The 21,754-nt window shown below is 52.0% G+C and overlaps 1 protein-coding gene across 9 annotated transcripts in view; it reads right to left on the reverse strand.

Annotated features, from left to right (window-relative positions):
* The window catches only part of Mink1 (misshapen like kinase 1), a 53,384-nt gene that overhangs the window by 862 nt on the left and 30,768 nt on the right, over positions 1 to 21,754 (reverse strand). Inside the window, exons 2-33 of one of the 9 annotated variants that reach the window (XM_029484114.2) lie at positions 17,482 to 17,547; positions 15,804 to 15,860; positions 15,597 to 15,722; positions 13,234 to 13,344; positions 12,903 to 12,993; positions 12,103 to 12,233; positions 11,595 to 11,649; positions 11,363 to 11,441; positions 10,973 to 11,148; positions 10,663 to 10,732; positions 9,816 to 10,029; positions 7,460 to 7,576; positions 6,895 to 6,981; positions 6,471 to 6,692; positions 6,101 to 6,274; positions 5,597 to 5,860; positions 5,225 to 5,310; positions 4,952 to 5,062; positions 4,698 to 4,816; positions 4,402 to 4,490; positions 4,225 to 4,248; positions 3,940 to 4,103; positions 3,475 to 3,577; positions 3,254 to 3,391; positions 2,948 to 3,056; positions 2,195 to 2,362; positions 1,943 to 2,086; positions 1,251 to 1,385; positions 1,040 to 1,140; positions 810 to 959; positions 559 to 718; positions 331 to 470 (exon numbers count right to left, since the gene is read on the reverse strand). In XM_029484114.2, the coding sequence (XP_029339974.1) occupies positions 331 to 470; positions 559 to 718; positions 810 to 959; positions 1,040 to 1,140; positions 1,251 to 1,385; positions 1,943 to 2,086; positions 2,195 to 2,362; positions 2,948 to 3,056; positions 3,254 to 3,391; positions 3,475 to 3,577; positions 3,940 to 4,103; positions 4,225 to 4,248; positions 4,402 to 4,490; positions 4,698 to 4,816; positions 4,952 to 5,062; positions 5,225 to 5,310; positions 5,597 to 5,860; positions 6,101 to 6,274; positions 6,471 to 6,692; positions 6,895 to 6,981; positions 7,460 to 7,576; positions 9,816 to 10,029; positions 10,663 to 10,732; positions 10,973 to 11,148; positions 11,363 to 11,441; positions 11,595 to 11,649; positions 12,103 to 12,233; positions 12,903 to 12,993; positions 13,234 to 13,344; positions 15,597 to 15,722; positions 15,804 to 15,860; positions 17,482 to 17,547 (3,981 nt within the window). Of the gene's footprint in view, positions 1 to 330; positions 471 to 558; positions 719 to 809; positions 960 to 1,039; positions 1,141 to 1,250; positions 1,386 to 1,942; positions 2,087 to 2,194; positions 2,363 to 2,947; positions 3,057 to 3,253; positions 3,392 to 3,474; positions 3,581 to 3,939; positions 4,104 to 4,224; positions 4,249 to 4,401; positions 4,491 to 4,697; positions 4,817 to 4,951; positions 5,063 to 5,224; positions 5,311 to 5,596; positions 5,861 to 6,100; positions 6,275 to 6,470; positions 6,693 to 6,894; positions 6,982 to 7,459; positions 7,577 to 9,815; positions 10,030 to 10,662; positions 10,733 to 10,972; positions 11,149 to 11,362; positions 11,442 to 11,594; positions 11,650 to 12,102; positions 12,234 to 12,902; positions 12,994 to 13,233; positions 13,345 to 15,596; positions 15,723 to 15,803; positions 15,861 to 17,481; positions 17,548 to 21,754 lie in introns of all 9 variants that reach the window. The other 8 variants (XM_029484113.2, XM_029484116.2, XM_021176951.3 and 5 more) reach the window with 8 other exon arrangements.

Consider the following 21,754-nt stretch of genomic DNA (forward strand, 5'->3'; position numbering starts at 1 on the left):
CCAAGGGCTAAGTGTGTGTGTGTGGAGGGGGGTTGGGGGTGTGTGGGGAGGGGTGTGGGGAGGTGGGGGGGGGAGGGGTGTGCTGGGAAGAGAGACGAGGTTGACACTGGGAGAGAGAAAGAAGTGAATGACACCTGTTTCTCTCCGTCCCCAAGGAAAGGCAAAAAAGTGTTACCAGGTCCCTGGGGTAAAGGCAACAGAACCCAAGGGGAAGGAGGGTGTGGCTCTGACAGCTCAGAACAGCAGAACCATTCCACACCTCCAGATCCCTGCCCAGAGCAAGGTCTGGAGAGGCAGGGCTAGGCTCCTTTCAGAGATATACTGCCTCACCTTGTCATTCCGCTCACACAGGAACTTGAGCCTCTGGGCTCGCTTGTGCATGAAGACCCCATCTAGGTGGCCTGTCTCCACAGAGCGGATCTCTATGGCCTTCTCACCCCAGCCCATTATCTGGTTGGAGCAGATGTAGGCTGAAGAGAGAAGATGGTGGCAGGGCTGTAAGGAGGTTTCAGTCCTAGTCACATCAGAATAAGCAGCTTGGGGTGGCTCTTCACTTACCCACAGAGGTGGGCATCTCTCCCCACTGCAGCACCACATCCTTGATGATCCGCCCGTAAGTGTTGACATAGACACCCTCATCTTCATAGCACAGCAGCATCTCCATGCCATCAGTGTTGGGGAGGAAGATGATGGCGTGGGGTGTGATCTGGCTCTGGATCTAGGGAGAAGAAGGTGGGCTGGGTGGGGTCCTCATGTCTGATGTCCAGAATGGGTTGGTCTCCCTCACCCCATAGCCCTGCTAAGCTCACATGTACAGGGATGTAGATGTCATAGCTGTTCCCAGAATCAACATCCACAGCATGGAAGCCAGCACTGGAGCCATAGATGACCTTGAGCCGCTGTCCCTCCTCTACTGTCAGGTCCACCAGTAGAGGGCGGTGAGGGAGGTCAGCAAAGGACTGTGGAGGAGAGAAGGCTCAGGGAAGACAGGTGCAGGAGTGCAACCTGGGAACATACTGGTGGCTGAGGCTGGGATTACCTTGAAGGCCATGAATTTGTGGTAGGGTTTGGGGGCCCAGGCATACACCTCCACGGAGTTCTTCAGGGCAATGACCAGGAATTTAATCCGTTCATATTTCACTGGAGGGCAGGAAAGGGGAGACGCAGTGACTTCCACTGTCAGCCTTGAGGATCTCAGTAGTTAGCCCAGACCTTGCTGCTCCCTGGCTACTGTGCTGTGGCATCCTCACCAACACGGTAGTGGCCGCAGCCCTCCATGTCCCCCACGGTGGTCCACCCCTGCTTCTTTTCCACCTCTGGGTCATTGTGTAGAATCTTGTTCCGAAGCCAGGACAGGTAATATACCCGCAGTTTGTTCCTTTTCCCTGTGAGATGGACAGACATATGTGGACACATAAACACTCATTTTTTTTGTTTGTTTTTTTGAGGCAGGGTTTCTCTGTATAGCCCTGGCTGTCCTGGAACTCACTCTGTAGACCAGGCTGGCCTCGAACTCAGAAATCCGCCTGCCTCTGCCTCCCGAGTGCTGGGATTAAAGACATGCGCCTCCATGCCCGGCACATAAACAGTCATTCTTTTTTTTTTAATATTTATTTATCTATCTATCTATCTATCTATCTATCTATCTATCTATCTATCTAGATATCTATCTATTTATATGCTGTACACTCCAGAAAACGGCATCAGATTTCGTTATGGATGGTTGTGAGCCACCATGTGGTTGCTGGGATTTGAACTCCGGACCTTTGGAAGAGCAGTCGGCGCTCTTAACCGCTGAGCCATCTCACTAGCCCTAAACACTCATTCTTATCAAAGGCCCAGTTCCTGCTTCCCACACTACTGTCTGACTGCGGTTGTTCTCCTCCCAGGATGAAGATACGCAAGTAATTAAGCCCCTTGGCCCCAAACTCCATACACACACCTGAGATGGTGATGAGCAAGTTGAGCCCTTCCAGGACATCCATTTGCTGGAAGCGTCGTCGCCCAATAAGTCCATACACCTTGCCCTGCCCACTTCGGTCCAGCAACATCAGCCCATTCTCTGTGCCCACTAGGAGGTTGACCCCTGCAACGGGAATCCTTGGATAGGTCAGAGGCAGATCCAAGCTCTACCCTGACCAGGAGTATGGAGGCTGTGCCCAGATCACTTCCACCTTTTTCAGTTCTGACTTACCCCAGAGAGCTGCACAGAGGATCTCTGAATTGAATCGCTTCTTGTACTTGCGAATTTCAGGAGTTTCACTATGAGCTCGGGTGTTGGTGGGATTGACGTTGACCACAGAGCCCTTCCTCACATCGAACTGCAGCTGATCAAGGCGACCACCTTCTCCACCCACTAGGGCTGCCAAAGAGGAGGGAGGGTGGGCTGCAGCCCTCAGTGATTATTTCTATTCCTATGCCCCTCCATCTCATCTTGGCACATCAGAATCCTCTGAAGGGGAGACTCGAGAACAGAGGTGCACTGAGGTTAAGAGTGCCTGAGCCAGAGGCCAAGGCCTGGCCAATGCCTGTCTCCACCACTCAGCAGTTCCCCCTCTGCCTCAATCTCTCAGCCACTCTGAGAAACCCCCTCCCCCCAAGGAGCCCTGTGCCAGGACAGGGGCTAAGCCTCAAATAAGGGGCCCGTGCTTGGACTTTTTAAAAGATTTTTTGAATTTTATTTTTGTTTTCTTGTCTCTGTGTTCTGGTACCCATGGAGGCCAGAAGAGGGCATCAAGGTTCCCTGGACCTGGAGTTAGATGAGGTTGTGAGCTGTTTCAGTGAATGTTGGGAATCAAACTTGGGCTCTCTAGAAGAGCAGAAACTTTCATCCACTGAGCCGTCTACCCAGCCCCATGCCTATCGTTTGTAAAGCCCCATTCTCTAAGAGCTCCTGTCCAGGCCAGCTCTGCTCTCCAGCCTCAAGGCAGACAGCCCCCGTCCTCACCTGTGATAGGGATGGTGTCCCCACTGCCTCCAGGCTGGTAGATCCCTAGATCCACAAACATGGTGAATGAGCTCTTTCCTGGGGCCTTTACCAGCCCACGAGACTGGTACTGTTGGGGAGAGAGGGAACAGTCAAGATACATGTGTGGCTCTGGCCTGTGGCCCTCGTTTTACGGGACAGATCTCAGGTTCCTGTTAAGGTCACAGTACCTTGCTTCACCCAACACAGTGCTCCTAGCACCCCACTCTTGTGCGAAGCCCAGGGCTCTTCCTTTGGTCACTGACCCACCCACTCCGGTACACTTACATCACTGCCTCCATCCTTTGTTGGAGGGCTTTGACCTTTGCTGTTCTCAGTAGGTGAGTGGCTGGGCTGGACCACATCAGGCAGGTTTGTGTAGCCATTGCTATCAGCAAGCAGCAGGCTTCGTTCCTCTTCAGGAGTCTAAAGAATAGAAAAAAGGTCAGGGCAGGGCTACAGAGGGCATGTGGCAGGAAAAGGCAAGAAGGGGAAGGAGACCCACTCACACGCTGGACCACCATGGTGCCGCCGCCGTATGAGGGCTGGGTCCCGGATATTTCCTCAACATCATGAACCACCATGGTGCTGACGCTGTCTGTATCACCATCACTGCTGTGGGAAAGATGAAGGTGGGGCCTTCCAGGTCCTGCCTGCCATACAATGCCACAGGAAGCAGGTGACAGCCAGAGACTTGGCTTTTAGCCTCCTCCAAAGCCCTCACTGACTCAGGTTCTTTCTGGGTGGCCCTCAGCCAGGCTGACAGGGGCATCTGACAGGGTCCCAGGCTGATAGAGAGACAGAGGGGCGTCTGACAGGGTCTCAGGCTGACAAAGAGACAGAAGGGCATCTGACAGGGTCCCACAGTGACAGAGTAGTGGAAGAAGCTACTAACTCTGCTCTGTTCCCTCCTTCCCTGAATTTCTCCTCTGTTTGTCCTGATGGGGGAGGCCCTGCCCTAGGACACCCCATACCGGCCCCCGGGAGTGTCTCTGCTCCCCTCTGACGGCTCCCCATCGCCTTCCTCCTCCTCCTCTTCACTGCTCTCCACCTCCTCACTGGATGAGGAGTAGTCCATGGCCTTCTTGGGAGGCTTAGGGGCCTCATCCAGAGTCCGCTCTTTGAGCAACACAAAGTCCTGCAGAGAAGAGGAGATGAGGGAGGCAGTAGGGCTTGGGCAGAAGCAACACCGAGGAAGGGTGCCTGCCAGCGGAGGTGCAGGCAGGGAACAGAGGGCTTCCCAGCAGCCCCTCACTAACCTCGCCAATTGCTCGCTTATAGCTCTGGGAGGGGCCACAGAGGAAGAGAGGCGGCCAGGAGGAAGCAGGAGAGATGGTGAGAAAGGTTAGGAACATGAGCTATGCTATGTAAGGTCTGCAGCTCCCCTAGCCCACGCTCATTAGTGAAGGCTCCACAGTCTGCCCCAGATCACTTACTGCCGGCCGGCCTGGCCTTGAGCGGTGGTCTTCAGGCTTGGCTTTGTTCCCAGGGGAGAGCACTGGAGAGCTATCCAGTTTTGTGGAGGCTGAGCATGACAGGGTGGGAAAAAGAAAGTCACAGATATTATCTACAGAATGGGCCCGGGCCCAGGCCCAGGTCCTGGGCTGACCACAGGCCCCAAACCCATCCACATCCCTCTTGTTCCCGTGCTGCTCTGGTCCTAGGCCACCAAAGGCACGCGGACTCTGCTTTTGGTGTTGGCCAGAGAAGGCTTGGGACTTGGCTGACATACCTCCCACACGGTTTCGGTTCCGCTCCAAGGAGCCAGCCTGAGGGAGGTGGCCGTGGGAGGCCGGGAGGACACTGTCTGAGCGCTCCCAGCCAGGGTCACTCCTCCTGAGGTCAGGGTTACTGTGAAGGGACAGAGTTCACATCAGAGCTGTGCTCCCATCCTGAGTGTCAAGCTGCACTGCAGGGGGAGCCATCACCAGAGAAGCAGGTGGCAGAAGTGAGAGGTGAGAGTAAGTCAGGGGGCAACTCCATTACCTAGAGGCGTTGGGCGGGCCAGGGGGCTGAGCTGGGGGCCCGGGAGGCTTGGGGGTGCCCCGCTCTGCCCGCCTCTGCAGATAGATTTGCCAGGCGGAGTTACTGCGAGGTCTGTGGAGGGAGCACAGGGTGCCGGGGCGGGTCGTGGTGGCACAGGGAGGGGATGAGGTGCCTGGTTTGGGGCTTGCCCCACCCCTATGCAGATAACCTGGCAAAGTCCCTATATCTCTTATCCCCTAGGTTGCCACATGAGCCCACCCTGGTGCTGTGTACCTGGCACGGACAGCCTGAGCTGGCCGGGACCCTCCGGCCCCACTGGTGTTAAGGGCAGTGGCGATAGAAGAGGTCCTCTGTGGAACCTGGAGAGAAAGAGCGGGTAACAGGCACAGCACACACTCCATTCCACTGTCAATCTGAGGAACGCAGTCCTCAGCACTCAGAGAAACAAACAGGTTCAGTATGTCTAGGCTGTAATGTTGAAAAATGGCCATGCTGGGGTAAGGGTGGCCCTTAGATGCTTGGCCATTTCCCATTCCTGCAGTCACTTCTGTCTTTCTACCCTTACAGGCAGTGTCTCCGTGGCTGCCTTGCTTTCTTCCTCCTACTCTGAACTCTTATATTCTTGTTTTTTAGGGTTATACTTACCTTAGGTGGAGCCTCATTATCAGGCCGGACCCAGGATGGAGGGTTTGGGCTAGGCCCTGGCCCTTCAGAGGTGGGGTCTGAATTCTGGCGGATGACAGCTCCTCGGGCACTGGGTGTGGCAGTGGGTGTAGGGACAGCAGCAGGGTCAGGGTCGTGGGAGGCTGGGAAGGCAGCCAGGTTTCGAGTAGGCTGGTCCTGCAGGGACTGGGATCGGGGTACAGGTGCTGCATATGGCTTCAGTGGGACCCGGTGTGCCACCAGGCTCTGCAGGGGAAGACCAGAAAGGGTGGAATGCCTGCTTTGTAACACATCCTGCAAACTGGGCTCTGGGCTGAGAAAAGTCCCCTCTCCCATCAAAGAAGGGGATTCTAAAGGCTGGAGAAGTACACTATGCAGGGAATGTGCCCTGTACTGCGCAGAAGATACAAGTGAGCACAAGCATGTACTCATGGCCGTAAGCAAAGCCACCCACTTCTGTTAGGACAGGAATGGGGACAGACTCACCTTGTGCGGTCCTTCCTGGGGCTCCACAGGCCTCTGCATAGGAGGAGTCTGGGAAAGAGGTCCTGGGGGGCTAGGAGAGGCCTGGGAGATGGGGGGCTCTGGTCCCGCACTGCTTGGCTTTGCCTTGGCCAAGGGAGAGTTCTGTTGCTTGTTCATCCGTGCTCTCTCTTCCACCTGTGATTCGAGAGGGACAACAGGAGGCAGGCCACTGAGCAGGGCGTCAGCAGGCCAATTGGTTCCTCACTTCCTTCACACATTCCAGCCCCACATCCTCAGCTCTTTCCCCTCCTCAGTGCTGTTACAACATCTCAGCTCTGGGGCATCGAGACTGGTAGGATGGGAGTCTTAGGGGACAAAGGAGACAGCGTACCTCGCGGGCCCATGCTGGCTTGTCAGCAGGATTTATGCCCCGACCGTAATGATACAGGGGCTTCCTGTCTCCAGGCAGGATCTGCTGCTGCTGCTGCTGCTTCTGGAGCTGCTGCTGCTGCTGCTGCTGCTGCAGGGACTTGAGGTAGGCGTGCTCCTGCTGCAGCTGTCTCTGCAGCCGCTCCGACTGCCGCTGCTCCTCCAGCTGCTTCCGCTTGTATTCCTGGGCCCAACGGTAGGGAGAGAGGGCTCAGCAGTGTGTGGCCGTGTAAGTTAGAGCAGGCTTGCCTTGCCTTTCCTCTACTGCCTAGACAGGAGCTGCTTCCCTGGTCTTGGGAAGCCCCTTTCCCTGATGTGTTCCCATCCCAGTGTAGGAAAGCAGTTCAGGATGGCATTTTCCCGAGGACACTGAGGGACCCCGTTACCAGCAGCAAGGCCTGTTCCTGGAGCAGCTGTTGCTGAAGGATCTCGAGCTGTCGCTGCTCCTCCTCTAGCCTGTGACGGATATATTCCTGGGGGGGGGGGGGGTGGGCGGGGCAGGGAGGGAGGGAGGAGGCGGCAGGAGGGTGGCAGCAGCGGCGAAGGAAGGGATCAGCAGGGTGAGGATGAGGGGGACAGGGGTAGATGAGCCCCAGGGGGCAATGCGGCACAGATGGGAGTAAGAGGACACAGGGGATGAGGAGGAATCAGGTGGGAACATGAAGGATAGTGCCCCAGGGCAGAGACAAGGATGGGCAGAGATGGGGAATGAAGGCACGGAGACAGGAGGGCAGGGAGCAGGGTGGGGTTGAAGGGCAGGAGAAAACAGAGAAAGAGTGAAGCTAGAAAAGATAGGAGGAATCTAGGGGCAGGGGAGCGAAAGGGCCAGGGCACCGGGAGCAGGAAGGCAGGCAGCAGGAGCAGGGCAGGGCAGGGCAGGGCAGGGCAGGGCAGGGCAGGGCAGGGCAGGTGTGGAGGCGGGTGTGTGTGCGTGAGCACTGGCACCAATACCTGTTCCCGCTCTGCTTGCCGCCTCTCTTCCTCTCGTCGTAGGGCTTGCATATCTTCCAATCGCCGCTGCTGCTCCTTCTCCTGCAGCTTACGCTGTTCTCGCTCTCGCCGCTGTTGCTGTAGACCAAGGAGTAGTATGTCTTACGGATCGGATCAGATCGGAACAGATGCTAGTACAGCACAGCCTTGGAAGGATTGCCCTTCACGGAGAGCAGGGCAGGCGTGTTAGAGACGGTGGAAAGGCATATATCCCCAGCCCTGAACCAGAGCTGAGCCCTGGGCCCCAAGAGCTCAGTTTGAGAAGTTTGAGGTATCTATGCACATTGGGCTAGACAGAAACTGCTGTCCTCAGAGTGGGTGCCATTTTCCTCTTCCCATCGCACTTGTTAGTTCCATGTCAACTTGACACAAGCCAGAGTGATTGTAGAAGAGGGAACCTTAATTGAGAAGATGTCTCCATGAGATTAGTAGTGCATTTTCGTGACTGGTGACCGACTCGGGAGTGGCCAGCCCACTGTAGGCTGTCCCACCCTTGGACTGGTAGTCCTGGGTGCTAGAAGGAAAACAGGCCAAGCAAGCCATGAGGAGTCCTGTTCCTCCACGTTGCACTTGGTCATGTGCATTATTGTAGCAGTTGAAAGCCTAAGACTGCCACCAAACAAACATGCTAACATGTTATGACCCTTGCATCCCAAGCCTTTGTGCCTTGAACACTAAGAGATGGACGTTAGTGTCAACCTTTGGCCAACAGGGGGCACCAAGTGTCCGTGCACAGAAAAGCAACCTTCGGCTTTGGTAGCCCAGGATGTACAGGAGATGCTTTCTGGCCAGTGTCTGCTCCAATTCCAAACCACAGCAACAACAAAACAGCCAAGACCAAGCCGCTGGACCCTTACGCATAGAACTCTTCCCACGGTGAGGCTGCTGGCCAGGCCTCTGTCAAATCCTGCCCACTTCTATTAGAACAGCAGAAAGCTTTCAAAAGTCAAGCTTTCTTACAAATTGCTTCTTCAGTAAGAACAAAACTTACTCTGAAAAGCAGAAGATGTAGAAGTGTAGATGCTGGAGCTACTGCCTCCTAGACAATGTTTTTAATCACTTATATTATAAATTTTGGAAAAAAACCCCCAAAGTCCAGATCTTTCATTCTCCATCATGCACCACCAACAGTAAGTACATTCAAACACACATACACACATACATACACACACACACACACACACACAAATTTTATTTTTTTGCATGTGTTAGCAGGCCCAAGATCCTCAGGTGTGACAGGTTCTACCACAGCTGTATCCCTATCCCCCAACTGTTTTTTTGGTTTTGTTTGTTTCTTTGTTTGTTTGTTTGTTTTTAGAAATAAGGCTTAAGCCAGGCAGTGGTGGCGCACGCCTTTAATCCCAGCACTCAGGAGGCAGAGACAGGTGGATTTCTAAGTTCGAGGCCAGCCTGGTCTACAGAGTAAGTTCCAGGACAGCCAGAGCTATACAGAGAAACCCTGTCTTGAAAAACCATAAAAAAAAGAGAAGGCTTAAACTTATCAGAGTGGCACAAACGTGCCATGTAGTTGAGGCTGACCTAGAACTTCTCATCTTCTTGTCTCCTCTTTCAGGGTGCTGGGATTACAAGTTCGTACTATTGTAACCAGTATTATATGGTGCACTGAATTCAGGGGTTTAGGCATGTTAGCAAGCATCTCAATTAACTAAACTACACTCCCAGCTTTTTGGTTGTTTTGTGGTTTTATTTTTTGGTCTTGAAAAATAAAGGCTAGTCTGAAATTTTTCATCTTCCTGCCTCTACCTCTCAAATGCTAAGAGTACAGGAGAAAGTTACCACACTAGCTCTATTATTTTAATGAGTAATATAACAAATGGAAAACTGTACTTAAACACAAGATTCTCCTCAACTAAAATGAATTCCCTCTACCAACCTTTAATTAGTCTAAAATAGGAAAGCTATACTTAAGAAAATAAACCAAAATCAAAAAAATCAGGAGTATAGCAGGGTCTTTCTAGCCTTTCTGGTTGGAGCAGATTGGCTGCACCAACATACATGGACACAGACCTGCAGCCAGCCAAGACGGATGGCTCTAGAGCTGGAGAAGCCCAGAGTGGAAGCATAAGCAGAAATAGCTTTATCGAGACAACTGCTGCTTTTCAGAATGGCTCTGATCTGACAGGATATCGATGGTACAACCATCCACACTGGGCCAGGTATCGAGTCAGGACATGGAGGCTGAGACTCTAATAGCAGTGGGGTCTGATAAGAGCTAGGCAAGGTCTGTCTCACTCTCCTCTTCCTCCTGCCCTGGCCAACAGCCAGTGTCTTGTCAACACACAGGATGGGGACCCACCTCTTCCACACGTCGCCGCTCCTCCTTCTGCTCCTCTATGCGGCGCTGCCGTTGGTGCAGCAGGTGTTTGATGTGTGCCTCCGGGTCCCGCTGCTGCTGTTGTTGCAGCTGCTGCTGCTGCTGCTTTAAAGCCTCAGAGTTGCTCTTATTCTCCTGCTGGAGTCTGAGGAATTCTCTTCGCAGTGTGGACTCACCAGGCACATTCATGATGGAGCTGGGTGAGCGGGACAAATGCACACTGAAGTGCAAGCACACTGGTGGTCCTCACCCCCGGGCAGCCTGCTGAGCGGACGCCTCCAACCCTACCAGCCATCCTGCCAATGGCCAGGAAATCTGTCTTCTGTTTTGTCCCTCTTCCCTGTTTTGAGACAGGGCCTGAATTAGGTAGCCCAGACTGGTCTGGGGAGGTTTTAAAGATTCCAGACCACACCTCTGTCAGCCCTGTCAGCCCTAAGACCCCGTCCTCGTCCCAGTTCATCTGCTTCACTCTCTGTCTTGCGCTGCGCTGTGTTGTGTTGTCTTGCAGTTGCATTATTTATTGTGTATGTGCGAGCATGCTTGTCAGTGGTGCATGTGCGCATGTCTGAGTGCACCACAGCAAGCCAGTGGAGGTCAGAGGACAACTTGGAAGAATTCTCTCCTTTCAACACGTGGGTCCTGGGAACTAAACTCGAGCCACCAAGCTTGGGCAGGTGCCTTTGCCAACTCACCAGCCTGGAGACTCAGTTTATACAAGTTTCTATCACTATGTGCCATTACCTGAGAGTCCCCAAAGCCAAGCAAGGATCACTGCTGTTCTTCCAGACAACAGAGACCCCAATCTCTCAGCTCTACTTGCCAAACCCACCTTGGCTCGCCTTCCTCTCCATGGCTGTCGTCTTCCTCCTCACTGCCGCTGTACTCATACTCTGTCTCCTCTGCAAAGGAGACCATGGATACTTTTCCACTCACGGCCTCAGCCTCCAGCCTGGGTAGGGAGACCTCAGCTGGGAATGTCTACGTGCACAGTCCGACCCTGGAGCTGCAAGTCTGAGGAAAGGGTTCCTTGGGCAGGGAGACTGGGGCACGGGAGGGCAAAGCAAGTCCAAAGACCTCACGGCTAGAGAGGGGACAGGGCAGAGGCCCCACCCACACCCCGCTGTCCACCATCCACTGACCTTTCTCACCCCGCTTCTTCCGCGAGCGGTCGATGTGGTCCTTGAGCTGGATGCGGACCTGCCGCTCCGTGGGCTGGTCTCGGATGAAGGGGAATTTGAGTAACTGTTCGGTGGGTGGGCGGCTCAGGTAAGTCTTGATGAGACACGTGTCGATGAAGTCAGTGAACTTCTTAGACCTAGACACAGTGGAGGCTCACACTGGGAGGGCCCTTGGAAGGGCCACTCATCTCTAAACTGTCTTTTCTCTTCCAGCTTCTCCAAACCCCAATCCCCGCAGTTGCTACCTGCAGTTCCCACACCTCTTCCATCGCATACACCAAAGCCTGGACACAGGAAGTAGTAAGGTGAGGGCAGCCCTCCCTGACAGATTGAAACCGCTCAAAGACATACCATTTCTTTGACTTGAGCCTGGGGGGAGGGTTCCGAGGGATGAGGAAGAGGGCCCGCATAGGGTGCATGTCACACAGAGCTGGGACACAGAAGACACCATCAACCTCTTTGCCATATTTAGGCCAAAGAATCCCTCCCTTAACATGACCTCTGAAGCCACCTCCTCCCACACATCCACTCCCTTTGCCCTCCCTTCTATCCTATCCTACCCCAAGACAAAAGCAGCACTTACGGGGGGCTCCCTCTGCCATTTCAATGGCTGTGATTCCTAGAGACCAAATGTCACTCTAAAAGAAGGGAAAGAAGGGACAGGTATGAATGTTCCTGACAATACTGCATAGTATTCCCTCACCCAGGACCCCACACACCTTCCTGACAGTATTACATAGTAACTCCCTTCACCCAGCATTCCACACAAACCTACCATATCCTCACCCCTCCCCCAATCCCATTCCTAGAAATCATTGCACTCTCCAGTATAAACATTCCCTCTGTAGACGGTTAGGTCTTAGTTTAGTTTATCTGTTACAGGGTATTGCTAGAAGTCCTGCAGGGCTTCAAGCTGTGGTCCTCCATCCAGTTTTTAGCTACCCAGGCCTAGCTACATCCGTAGTTTCTCTCTTCACTCCTCACATGTCACTTCCCTCATCTGGGTCATGTCCCCAAACTTTTAATCTATGTTCCCCCTCACCTCCTTCCTAACCCCAGGAGCCCCAGTGTTTCTGCTGTCCATGTCATACCCTGTAGTCATAGGTGGCATCGGGGTTCTCGTCACAGGCAATGACTTCTGGAGCCATCCAGTATGGGGTCCCAATGAAAGTGTTCCGCCTGCCCACAGTGCGGTCCAGCTGAGCACTCACCCCAAAATCCACTGTAAGCATGAGGAAGGGAGAGCATGGGGAGGGGAGAGCATGGGAGGGGTGAGGAGACCATGGGGAGGGAAGAGCATGGGGAGGAGTGAGGAGGGGTGAGCATGGGGAGGAGTGAGGAGGGGTGAGCATGGGGAGGAGTGAGGAGGGGTGAGCATGGGGAGGGGAGAGCATGGGGAGGAGTGAGGAGGGGTGAGCATGGGGAGGGGAGAGCATGGGGAAGGGTAAGGAGGGGTGAGCATGGGAGGGGTGAGCAGGAAAAGTCTCCTCATTCTACTTCACTCCACTACTTGCACTCATGCCCCCAGCCTGAAACCTAAGGCCCAGACCTCACACCACTAAGAAACCGCAAAGCCTCTTCCACCCTTCAAGGTCTTGAAGAACCTGACCCAATCTTCCTGGATCTTGGGGCTTAAAGCACAGCATCCCAGGGAGGAGAGACTCAATCCCCTAACTTCCACCGAAGGATGCTGGGCAGCTGCCCTCTGTGGGGTAGCAGGCAAAAAATCTCTCAGGATTTTTCAGCAGGAGGCAAGACTCTCAGGGTGGGTGGTGGGGGCAGGGAACAGGCCTCCTCACGCACATGCAGTTGGACCCAAGCCAGACAGCTGAGGAAAGGGACCTTGTTCTCTGTCCTGACAGTGACAGGGCCTCAGAAGGATCCGTAGTACCTAGCTTGACTTCAGCATTCTCTGTCAGCAGCACATTTTGTCCCTTGATATCTCGGTGGATCACCTTGTGGGCATGGAGATGGGCAAGACCCTGGAACAAAAAAGTGGGACAAATCAGCTGTAGTGGAGTGGGTGGGAAAGAGCAGGAAGGTGGAAGGAGACTGAGGGGAGGTTAGCTCTCAGTCCATTCAGAGTGAAGCCGAGGTACAGACCTTACCCACCCACAGCCCGAGTACAGGCAGAGTTGTATTGGGTGTGTGTGTGTGCATGCGTGGAGAATGCATCGGCATAGTGGCATGCGGGAAGGGATGGGAAGGGGCTCCAAGCTCACCCTGAGAATCTCCCTGCAGATGTAAGCAATGCAATCCTCCTTCAGTGCGTTCCCTTTTGTGTTCTTTACCAGGTCGGTCACTGAACCAGCACCGCAGAACTCCATCACCAGCTATGGTCCCAGGTCCAAGGCAACAATCAGGAAGAAAAATACCTGTCAGGCAAGGCCTCTGCCCCCACCCGGACTCCTGGAGCAAGACCAGAGGTTTGGGGACCAGACTGGTGTGAGTCAGACAGCAGGGGCTAGATGATCCCTTAGAAACCACAGGACTCCTCTGAGGTCGCAGAGAAGGTACACACTTGAAGAGGAACTGGTAGTATAAAGAATGAAAAAATCCCCCCAAACTGTCAGCACAGTGACACAGGCTATCTCATTTCCCTTGAAGTGTCTAGTGCTTTAGTCATATTTTCCCTAGAATCCCAAACTGGCTTAGAACTACTGCTCTACAGCAGGGGCTGGCAAGTACAAGTGCCAAAGAATCTTGTTTTGTTTGTGTGTTTTTGCTTTTTAAAAGTTTTTTGGTTTTGTTTTGAGACATAGCTCTAACTGGAACTCATATAGACAAGGCTGGCCCTGAACTCAAGAGATACATCCACCTCTGCCTCCTGAGTGCTGGAATTATAGGCGTGCACCAGTACCATCTAGCTCCTGTAAGTTACTTTTGTGTATACATGGGGTGTTAGGGATTGCCTTCAAGGTACTAGGTGAGCTACACTCAGCCTGAATCAATGGATAATGGTATACCATTCCCCAACTTGTGAACTTGTGTGTGTGTGCACACGAGAGAGAGAGAGAGAGAGAGAGAGAGAGAGAGAGAGAGAGAGAGAGAGAGAGAGAGAGAACGCAAGCGCTCGAGGGCGAGAGATCAACAAGCAGGCTAGACTAGCTGGTCCCAGTCTGTGTCCCATTTGACCATCATTGGGTAAAAACAGCTACTGCCAAGATCTGCTCTTTATGTGTTCTTCATGTCCCCACACTTGAAAGGCAGCTGAGCTATCTCCCTCAGCCTGTGTTCACTATGTTTAATGATGGGGGGGGGTGAACCCCAAAGAATACAATTTCTTGACAAATGAGAATGGTAGGGAATTTTAATAACCTAAACATAAATGTGAGATTCAGGCACACTCATTTCAGGTCTGTTTGAATGAGGGTCTTCCCACAGAGTAGCCTTACACACAGGCTCTTCCTGCCCTCAGCCTCCTGAGTGCTGGGACTAGGTGTGAGCCCCTCTGCTTGGCTAGCCATGGTCAGCTGTTCATGTGGTCTTATTGCTTTAGGGGTGTGAGCACAAGTGAGTAGTGGTAACAGCAAATGTGACCATGTGACTGAAGCACTTACTATTTGGACCTTTCCAGAAAAAGCCCAACCTGTTTGACTCAGGTAGGGGGGCCGAGATGGCTAGGGAAGCTCACAGGTCCTGCTCAGTGTGCTGCTGGAGGGAGCTCGGGAGCAATTCCTTCCAACTGTTTCACTAAAGTTGACATCTAATTTAGGAAAGGGCTGCTTGGGACTGGTATATTTGCTATGTAATTAAAGTAACTGCCATATGTCCCACCACTAGGACAACAGAACACAGTGGGTGGAGTAGAGGCCCAGTACCCCATAGTCAACAAGAAAGCATTTGGCCACTATTGCCTAGCTCCCAGTCCTCAGTGGTCTAGATACAATCTGGTGTGTGATGTGTTCCCCAAATCCTGGGGGCCACTGAGGCTGCCACCATGTCTCATGTTCATCTTTGCAGGGTATTCAGAGGACGTTTACTGAATATCTGAAGTCTAGTGTGCTTCCAGGGAGTGAGGCCTGGCATGTTGTCCCGATAGCCACATGATGTCCCTAGCAGCTCGTCCCTCAAGTATGGGCCCACACCACAAAGGGTGAAGCTGGAAACTCGGTGGCACTGATGTTCAAGTTAGGGAGAGAATGACTCTTAGGTATTTTCTGGGCCAGGAGGTATCTGGGTAGGCTTTGGTTCAAACCATCACCCAGAAGGGCTGTGCACTGCCAGGATGGGTCTGAGTCCTGTTGTTTCCCACAGATACTTTGATTCTATGGCTTTCACAATATTGTATCCAAAGGCACAAGAACTTACAGACTAAGCTCCCCCCACCCTCATCCCTGTCTTCTGGCCATGGCCAAGATTCTTGCTTACTGATTCAGAAATGCTTGCTGACTAGCTAGGGTAATGAAGGATGGAGCGTATCACTAGATACACCGAGGACAAGACATTGGGTATACAAGACTAAATGAAGAGTTCAGTGAGCCATGAGGTTCCTTTAGATCCAGTGAAGGCAGGGTTGTCAGAACAGACACAACAGACACTGGCCTTGTCCCACAGGAGGAGGGGCAGGAAGGGCACTTCTTACCCAGAGCTGGTCATCGTTCCCAGGAGGGCTCTTCTTGATAAAGGCCCCATAGTAGGTGGCAATATTGCGATGGTGAGAGTACTTCTTTAACATGTTGATTTCCTGTTTGATCTCTTCCTCCTCATCCTAGGCAAATGGGGGTGAGGCCTGAGCTCCTATAGATCCTTTTTTGATGCCAGCCCCATCCTTCCCAGCTCCACTTCCTACCTCTGTGACATCCATGACCTTAATGGCAGCCAGCTGCCCAGTCTTGACGTGCCGCCCCTGCAAGACAGTCCAGTGTGGAGGGTGTGGAGGGGTCTAGGTATATGCTCACTTAGTAAAATAAGGAAGAGGAACTGATTCTGGAAAAAGCCATGTCTCTCAGTGTTTTTCTATCTTAGAATGCACCCTCCGTGTGGCAGAGAGGGAACTCCTGAGCCAGCACAGTGAGGGGAAACTGCCCAGGCGTTTCTAGGCGATACAGATAAAGTTCCACAAAGATGAGGGTCTCCATACGATACCTGAGGTGCAGAACAGATGCACTGTTCAGTTCCACCCTCCCTAGTGGGTCTTTTCACCAGACTGAAAGTTAGAGTAAAGGCTAACCCTTTCCTTCATCTATGTCACGTAAAATGTCTGGCGCTTTCCTGGCCCAGCCATTCTAGACAGGAAGCCTTTCCCTGGATCAATCTTATGCCCAAGGTGTTTTATGTTATCAGGGAAATTATAGCCACACTGCTGAGCTTAGGCAAACAAAGGGGGCAGCTGATGTGTGCCCCATCTTAGTGGTGTGTCTATGCTGTACCAGAGCCTCTCTGCCTCAATTCCTACCCCACCCACCAGCCCTACTGAGATCTTTCTAAGAACCACCAGTGGGGGGCTGGAGAGGTGGCTCAGCAGCTAAGAGTACTGACTGCTCTTCCAGGGGTCCTGAGTTCAATTCCTAGTACCTACACGGTGGCTCACAACCATCTGTAATAGGATCTGATTCTCTCTTCTGGTTTGTGTGAAGACAGAACACACATACACACACACACAAAACAAATAAATATATTTTTTTAAAAAAAGTCAATAACTTGAACAAGAAAATCCCAGGCTTCCTGTTCACAGGAAGGGACATGGGTATTGCTACCCCTGAGTCTTGTCTTCGGTAGCCAGAGAAGCACAGCTATGTGGATGGACAGGACTCAGCAGGAGCTGTGCACGGTTCCTCCACAGCTCCTGCTTACAAAGGGAAAGGAGTAGGTGAGAGGCTATTAGTCCCAGCGACCAGGAGACCCAGGCAGGCAGGGACATCGGTGGACACATCAGGAGCTATCTTGAGATGAGGAAGCAGACTAAATGTTCCTGGGGGTAGCACCCACCTAACCCCCCTCACCGATGTGGCCACTTTATGTAGGGGAGGAGGCCTGGCTACTTGAGAGGGCTGAGCTGGCCAAACTGAAAAAGCTAATCGGAGGCAGAGGAGATGCCACTTCTGTGGGGAGGAGAAGCAGCTCAGAAGCAGGAGGCCGACAAAGCCGCTTCCTCTCTGCAGGCCACCAGTGAGGTCCCAACAACCCCAAGTCTCCTTGTAAGCTTGGGAGGTGCCAACCCACAGTTCTGGTATGATCTCTGAATTTCCAGGTGAGCCCTGATACCCATGTCCCCACATGCTCTTCCTGCTTCCTCTATCCACAACCACCAGCTGCAGACTGGTTCCTGCCACACCCAAGGCACTTCTACACACAGAGATATCCTCCTCCTTCTTTCTGTTGCTGGTCTGTGCTTTCTTCCTTCTGAGGGGTCCCCAGCCTCTTTCATCTCCTGAAGCTTCTCTCAGATCGCCAGACCTGGGACTCACCTTCCTCCATTCCTCTAAAGCGGCCCTCAGGTTTGAAGGTTCTATTCTGTAATGTCTCACCTTGTATACCTGCCCATAGGTTCCATTGCCAACCACCTCCACCAGCTCAAAGATTCCTGCAGGGTCCTGGGAGGGAGAAGAAAGAACAAGATGTTATCACTTCAGCAAGGGCTGTGATGCTGGAGGGGAAGAAGGTGTCAACCTTATCCTGGTGACAGAGAAGACAATCACTTAGGGGACTGTGGCGAACCCTAATGGTTAGATGGGTTTTCTCTGGATAGTTCAGAGTTAATTCTATTCTAGAGTCAGGAGGGAACATGGTAGTCATAGCCCAGAGGGCTTTTCAAAGACATGCTCTTGATTCCCAACTCACTGACCTATGGCTATGTATTCCCAACTGCAAGTGAGGGTGCCCAAACACACCCCTGGCCTGGGCTAAACTTTCAGTGAGGTAATGCCCACAATGCACTGCTGTGTGCCCACAACAGCCCAGGCTGGCAGTGTGTTTCAATAAGAGTTTAGTATTATTGCTATTAAGAGATGGTTCAGCAGTTATGAGCACTGGCTGCTCTTTCAAAGGCCTGGTTTCAATTCCTAGCACTTGCGTGGCAGCTCACAACCGTCTGTAACTCTAGTTCCAGATACCCTCCAATTCCCTCACCTTCACACAGCCATACATGCAGGCAAAACACTACATGTGAAATAAAAATTTAAAAATGGGGGCAGGGACAGAGATGAGCCAGGGCACAGGAGGTACGGTCCATTGGTCTCCCCTCCCTAGTTCTTTAAAATAAGGGCCTCCGGTAAGACATGAAGTGTTTGGGACATGTGAAGTATCCTCCACAAAAGGAGAGAGAAAGGGCCTCTCACTGCCACACTGAACTCTGCCCTTCCTCCTGTTCTGAGCCATGCAGTGCCAGGAGAAAGCCTACAGAGTGAACAAAGCTTCTAAAGATCCCCTCCTCCTCCTGGCTTAGAGCAGGCGGCCTGGTCTCACAGGCACGTCTGCCACCCTACCCTAAGGCCACCCAAACCCTCCAGGCGGGAGGTGTGTCTGCAAGCTGGCCCCCCAGTATCATTCTGCACAAAGAATAGGTCTGGCCCAATCCCTGCAGAGACCAAGGACACCAATGTGGTGTCAACTCTCCAGGCAACACGTAAAGTCTCACAGCTGAGCATCCTAACGGCATATAACCTAAAAGTTCCCTCTCCCTGACTTTAAGAGCCAATATAGGATTTCTGAAAGAAAAAACATCCTGTTGTGTTGAAGAAATCTACAGGGACAGGGTCTGGGCACAGACACCCTGAGACCCCCTGCCCAGGGTTTTCAGGAATGTGTGTACTGCACTTGTCCATCTTCTCAGAGAGGAAGTGGAGGGCAGAAACACACCCTGGTTCCCTCACAGCAGAGATCACAAGGCATTGTGATTACATATTTACTTGCTGGGAAACTCCCTGGAGGAAGTGCCTGAGTTCTACTTGTTCTCCAAATCTGTCCAGCCTCTCAACGGACCTGGCACTCAGCAGCCTGAAACATGTACCCCATCCTCCCCAAGAGAATCTCACAGCAATGAAGGAGCCTCCTCCTAATCCTTGATTATAAATCTCATGTCAACAGTCAATCACTTTACTTTCACAAGTGACAAAAAGAAAAAGAAAAGAGGTGTATGCATGGCATGAAGACCGTCCTTGGCTTCCACCTTCCTTGACACGGGAGCTCCTCCTCACTGCTGAGTAAGTCGGGATAACTGACTTGCTACACAGAGTGTGGAGGGCGGACGACTTGGAAAGGTCTGCTTTGTCTACCTACCATGTGGGTCCTGGGAAACAGAACTCAGCCTTTGCTGGTGTCTCTGTGCTAAACATCCTAACTGCATATAACTTAAAACTCCAGTATAGAGTCAATACAGGATTTCTGAAAATAAAAAAATCCAGTTGTACTGAATGAATGTTATGAAACCAATCTATCAAATAAATCTTTAACAGGACTCAAAGGAAAAGGGAGCACTGTTGCCACCAGTTGGGGATGCAGATGGGAGCACTGTTGCCACCAGTTGGGGATGCAGATGGGAGCACTGTTGCCACCAGTTGGGGATGCAGATGGGAGCACTGTTGCCACCAGTTGGGGATGGAGGCAAATGAGGTCTGCCTGAACTTAACAGCTACAAGCAATATGAAGTCGTATTGTCTAGCTGTAGTTCTAGCTGTGCAGGGTCAAAGAGAATACAACGCCCGGAGGGCCTTCCTGAATGATGAGCTCGTCCACGCTTAGTCTCCTGATACTGACTTTAGGGAGGCCTTTTCTTGAATCCAACTTCAGTTCTTTCAGCCGAAGGAGACAGGAAAAAAGACAGACAGGCAGGCATGATTTTTCTGACTACGATGGCTTGCTAAAGGCAGAGTGATATGCCATCCTAAGCTCCATTTACCACAACTCGAATTCAGAATATCCAATTGGCTCTACAGGAGGCAACACTTGAGGGTTTTGGAGGCTGGGTAAGTTTCCAACCACAGATAAGGAAAGGAATAAAGAGTGCCTGCATGCCCTGCTGAGCAGCAGTGTGTGGTTAAGTTTGAGAAGTCAGGAAGCGTGGGAGCACACGTCTATCAAGCAGTTCAAAACAAGGGTCTGATGAAGTGGCAGAGACACTCGGGAGTGAGAGTTGGTGACAAAGTATGACGAGAAGGAGCACAGGAAAGTAGGCCAAAAGAAGCCAAGGCTGCCCTGAGGACCACAGGACACTGGAGGATGGGCAGCAAGACGGAGCAGTCAGAGACATTGCAGAGACGCCGGTGCCTCAGCCTCTAAATGACCAGGGAGAAGCTCCAAGGGAACTGCATTGTGGGAGTGGAAAGTGGAGAGTGGGGGCTGGAGGAAATGGGAGGGCTGAGGAAGTCAGGGCTCAGGAGCACCCTCCCAGTAACAGCCTGAGAGCGGAAGAAGGAAATCAAAGGACTCCTCAAAAAGGCCGAGGGTCAGACAAGTTTCTCAGAGTAGGCAGATCTCTCATGTCCATGGATGGGAAAAAGACAAAATGGGAGACAAAAGGAATTGAGTTTAAATAACATTTTTTGTGTGTGTGGGTCTGTAGGCTTTGCTGTTGTGGCTCCTGTTTCTCTGGAATTTGTCAGGTAGATGTCCCACCTCTTGAGTGATATTCCCAGTTCAGGAGTATGTAAGGTTTCATTTCTGAGTAAGTAAACTATTGTTCTTTGCTTTGTAGTAGTGACAAAACCCAATGGTCACCAATTCTCTCGCTGCATACCAAATGATTAAGAGTACCCAGATACCCAAGAATTTAGGTGCGATTTGTACACTGATTAGACAGCAAATATAACCCTTCAAATACTATCCGTCCTTGGTGACCCTCTTCAAAGGTGAAGAGCCTCTGTGAGGGCTACAGTGCTCCTGGAAGACCTCAGGTGGCCCTAGCTGGCCTGGCACTGCTTTGTAAGGAGCGCTGTCGTCCTTCTGAGCTTCTTCCCAGTTCTAATCTAGCCAGCTACCCAAGGAGGAAAGGATACTAAAGCCCAGGAGAGGGGGTAAATCCTGAGATCTGCTGAAGTCAAGGAGACAGCTAAGCAGGAAAAGATGCGTGTTGCATAGCCTTTTGCCCACATAGACATGGAAGAAGACCATCTTCACAAAGTTATCCTCTGACCTCCACAACACACATCATACCTATACACAAATAATAAATGCATAATTTTTTAAAAGATGAGAGCCTGGAGAGATGGCTTAGAGTTAAGAGCACTAGCTGCTCCTAGAGCTGGGTTGAGTTCAGGTTTCAGCACCCACATGGTGGCTCACAACCATTTTAAAACACACACACCTTTGAAGATGAAAGTTCAGTAATATTCAGTGGCCTTGGCTCCAGTTAGAGTGTAGACCTACCCACTGTGGCACACATCTCTAGCCTTAGCTTCCATGGAGACCAATGCAGGAGGATGAGTCAGAGACTAGACTGAGCCATCTATACCCCCAGATAACAACAGAGCAGATAAAAAGCTAAGCAGAAGTGTAGCTCAGCTGGTGCAGCACACAGCGCATGCCTACATGCAGGCCCCGGGTGTGATCCCCAGAATGCATGCATATATATACATATGAGTGTGTGTGTGTGTATAGATATAGATAGATATAGTGTAGTGATACACACCTGGAATCCAAGCACCCCAGTAGTAGTGCCAGGAAGAACCTAAGTTCAAGGTTATCATCAGCTACACACTGAGCTCAGGGATAACTGGGACTCAATAAATGACCCTGTCTTTGTGGAGGTTTGGTCTGTTGCTATGTACGGTAATGCTAAACTCTGTACCTGAAGGCCTACCAATG

This window comes from Mus caroli, unplaced genomic scaffold (genome assembly GCF_978045245.1).
Source record: "Mus caroli unplaced genomic scaffold, Mus_caroli_1 scaffold_13, whole genome shotgun sequence".
Classification (NCBI taxonomy): domain Eukaryota; kingdom Metazoa; phylum Chordata; class Mammalia; order Rodentia; family Muridae; genus Mus; species Mus caroli.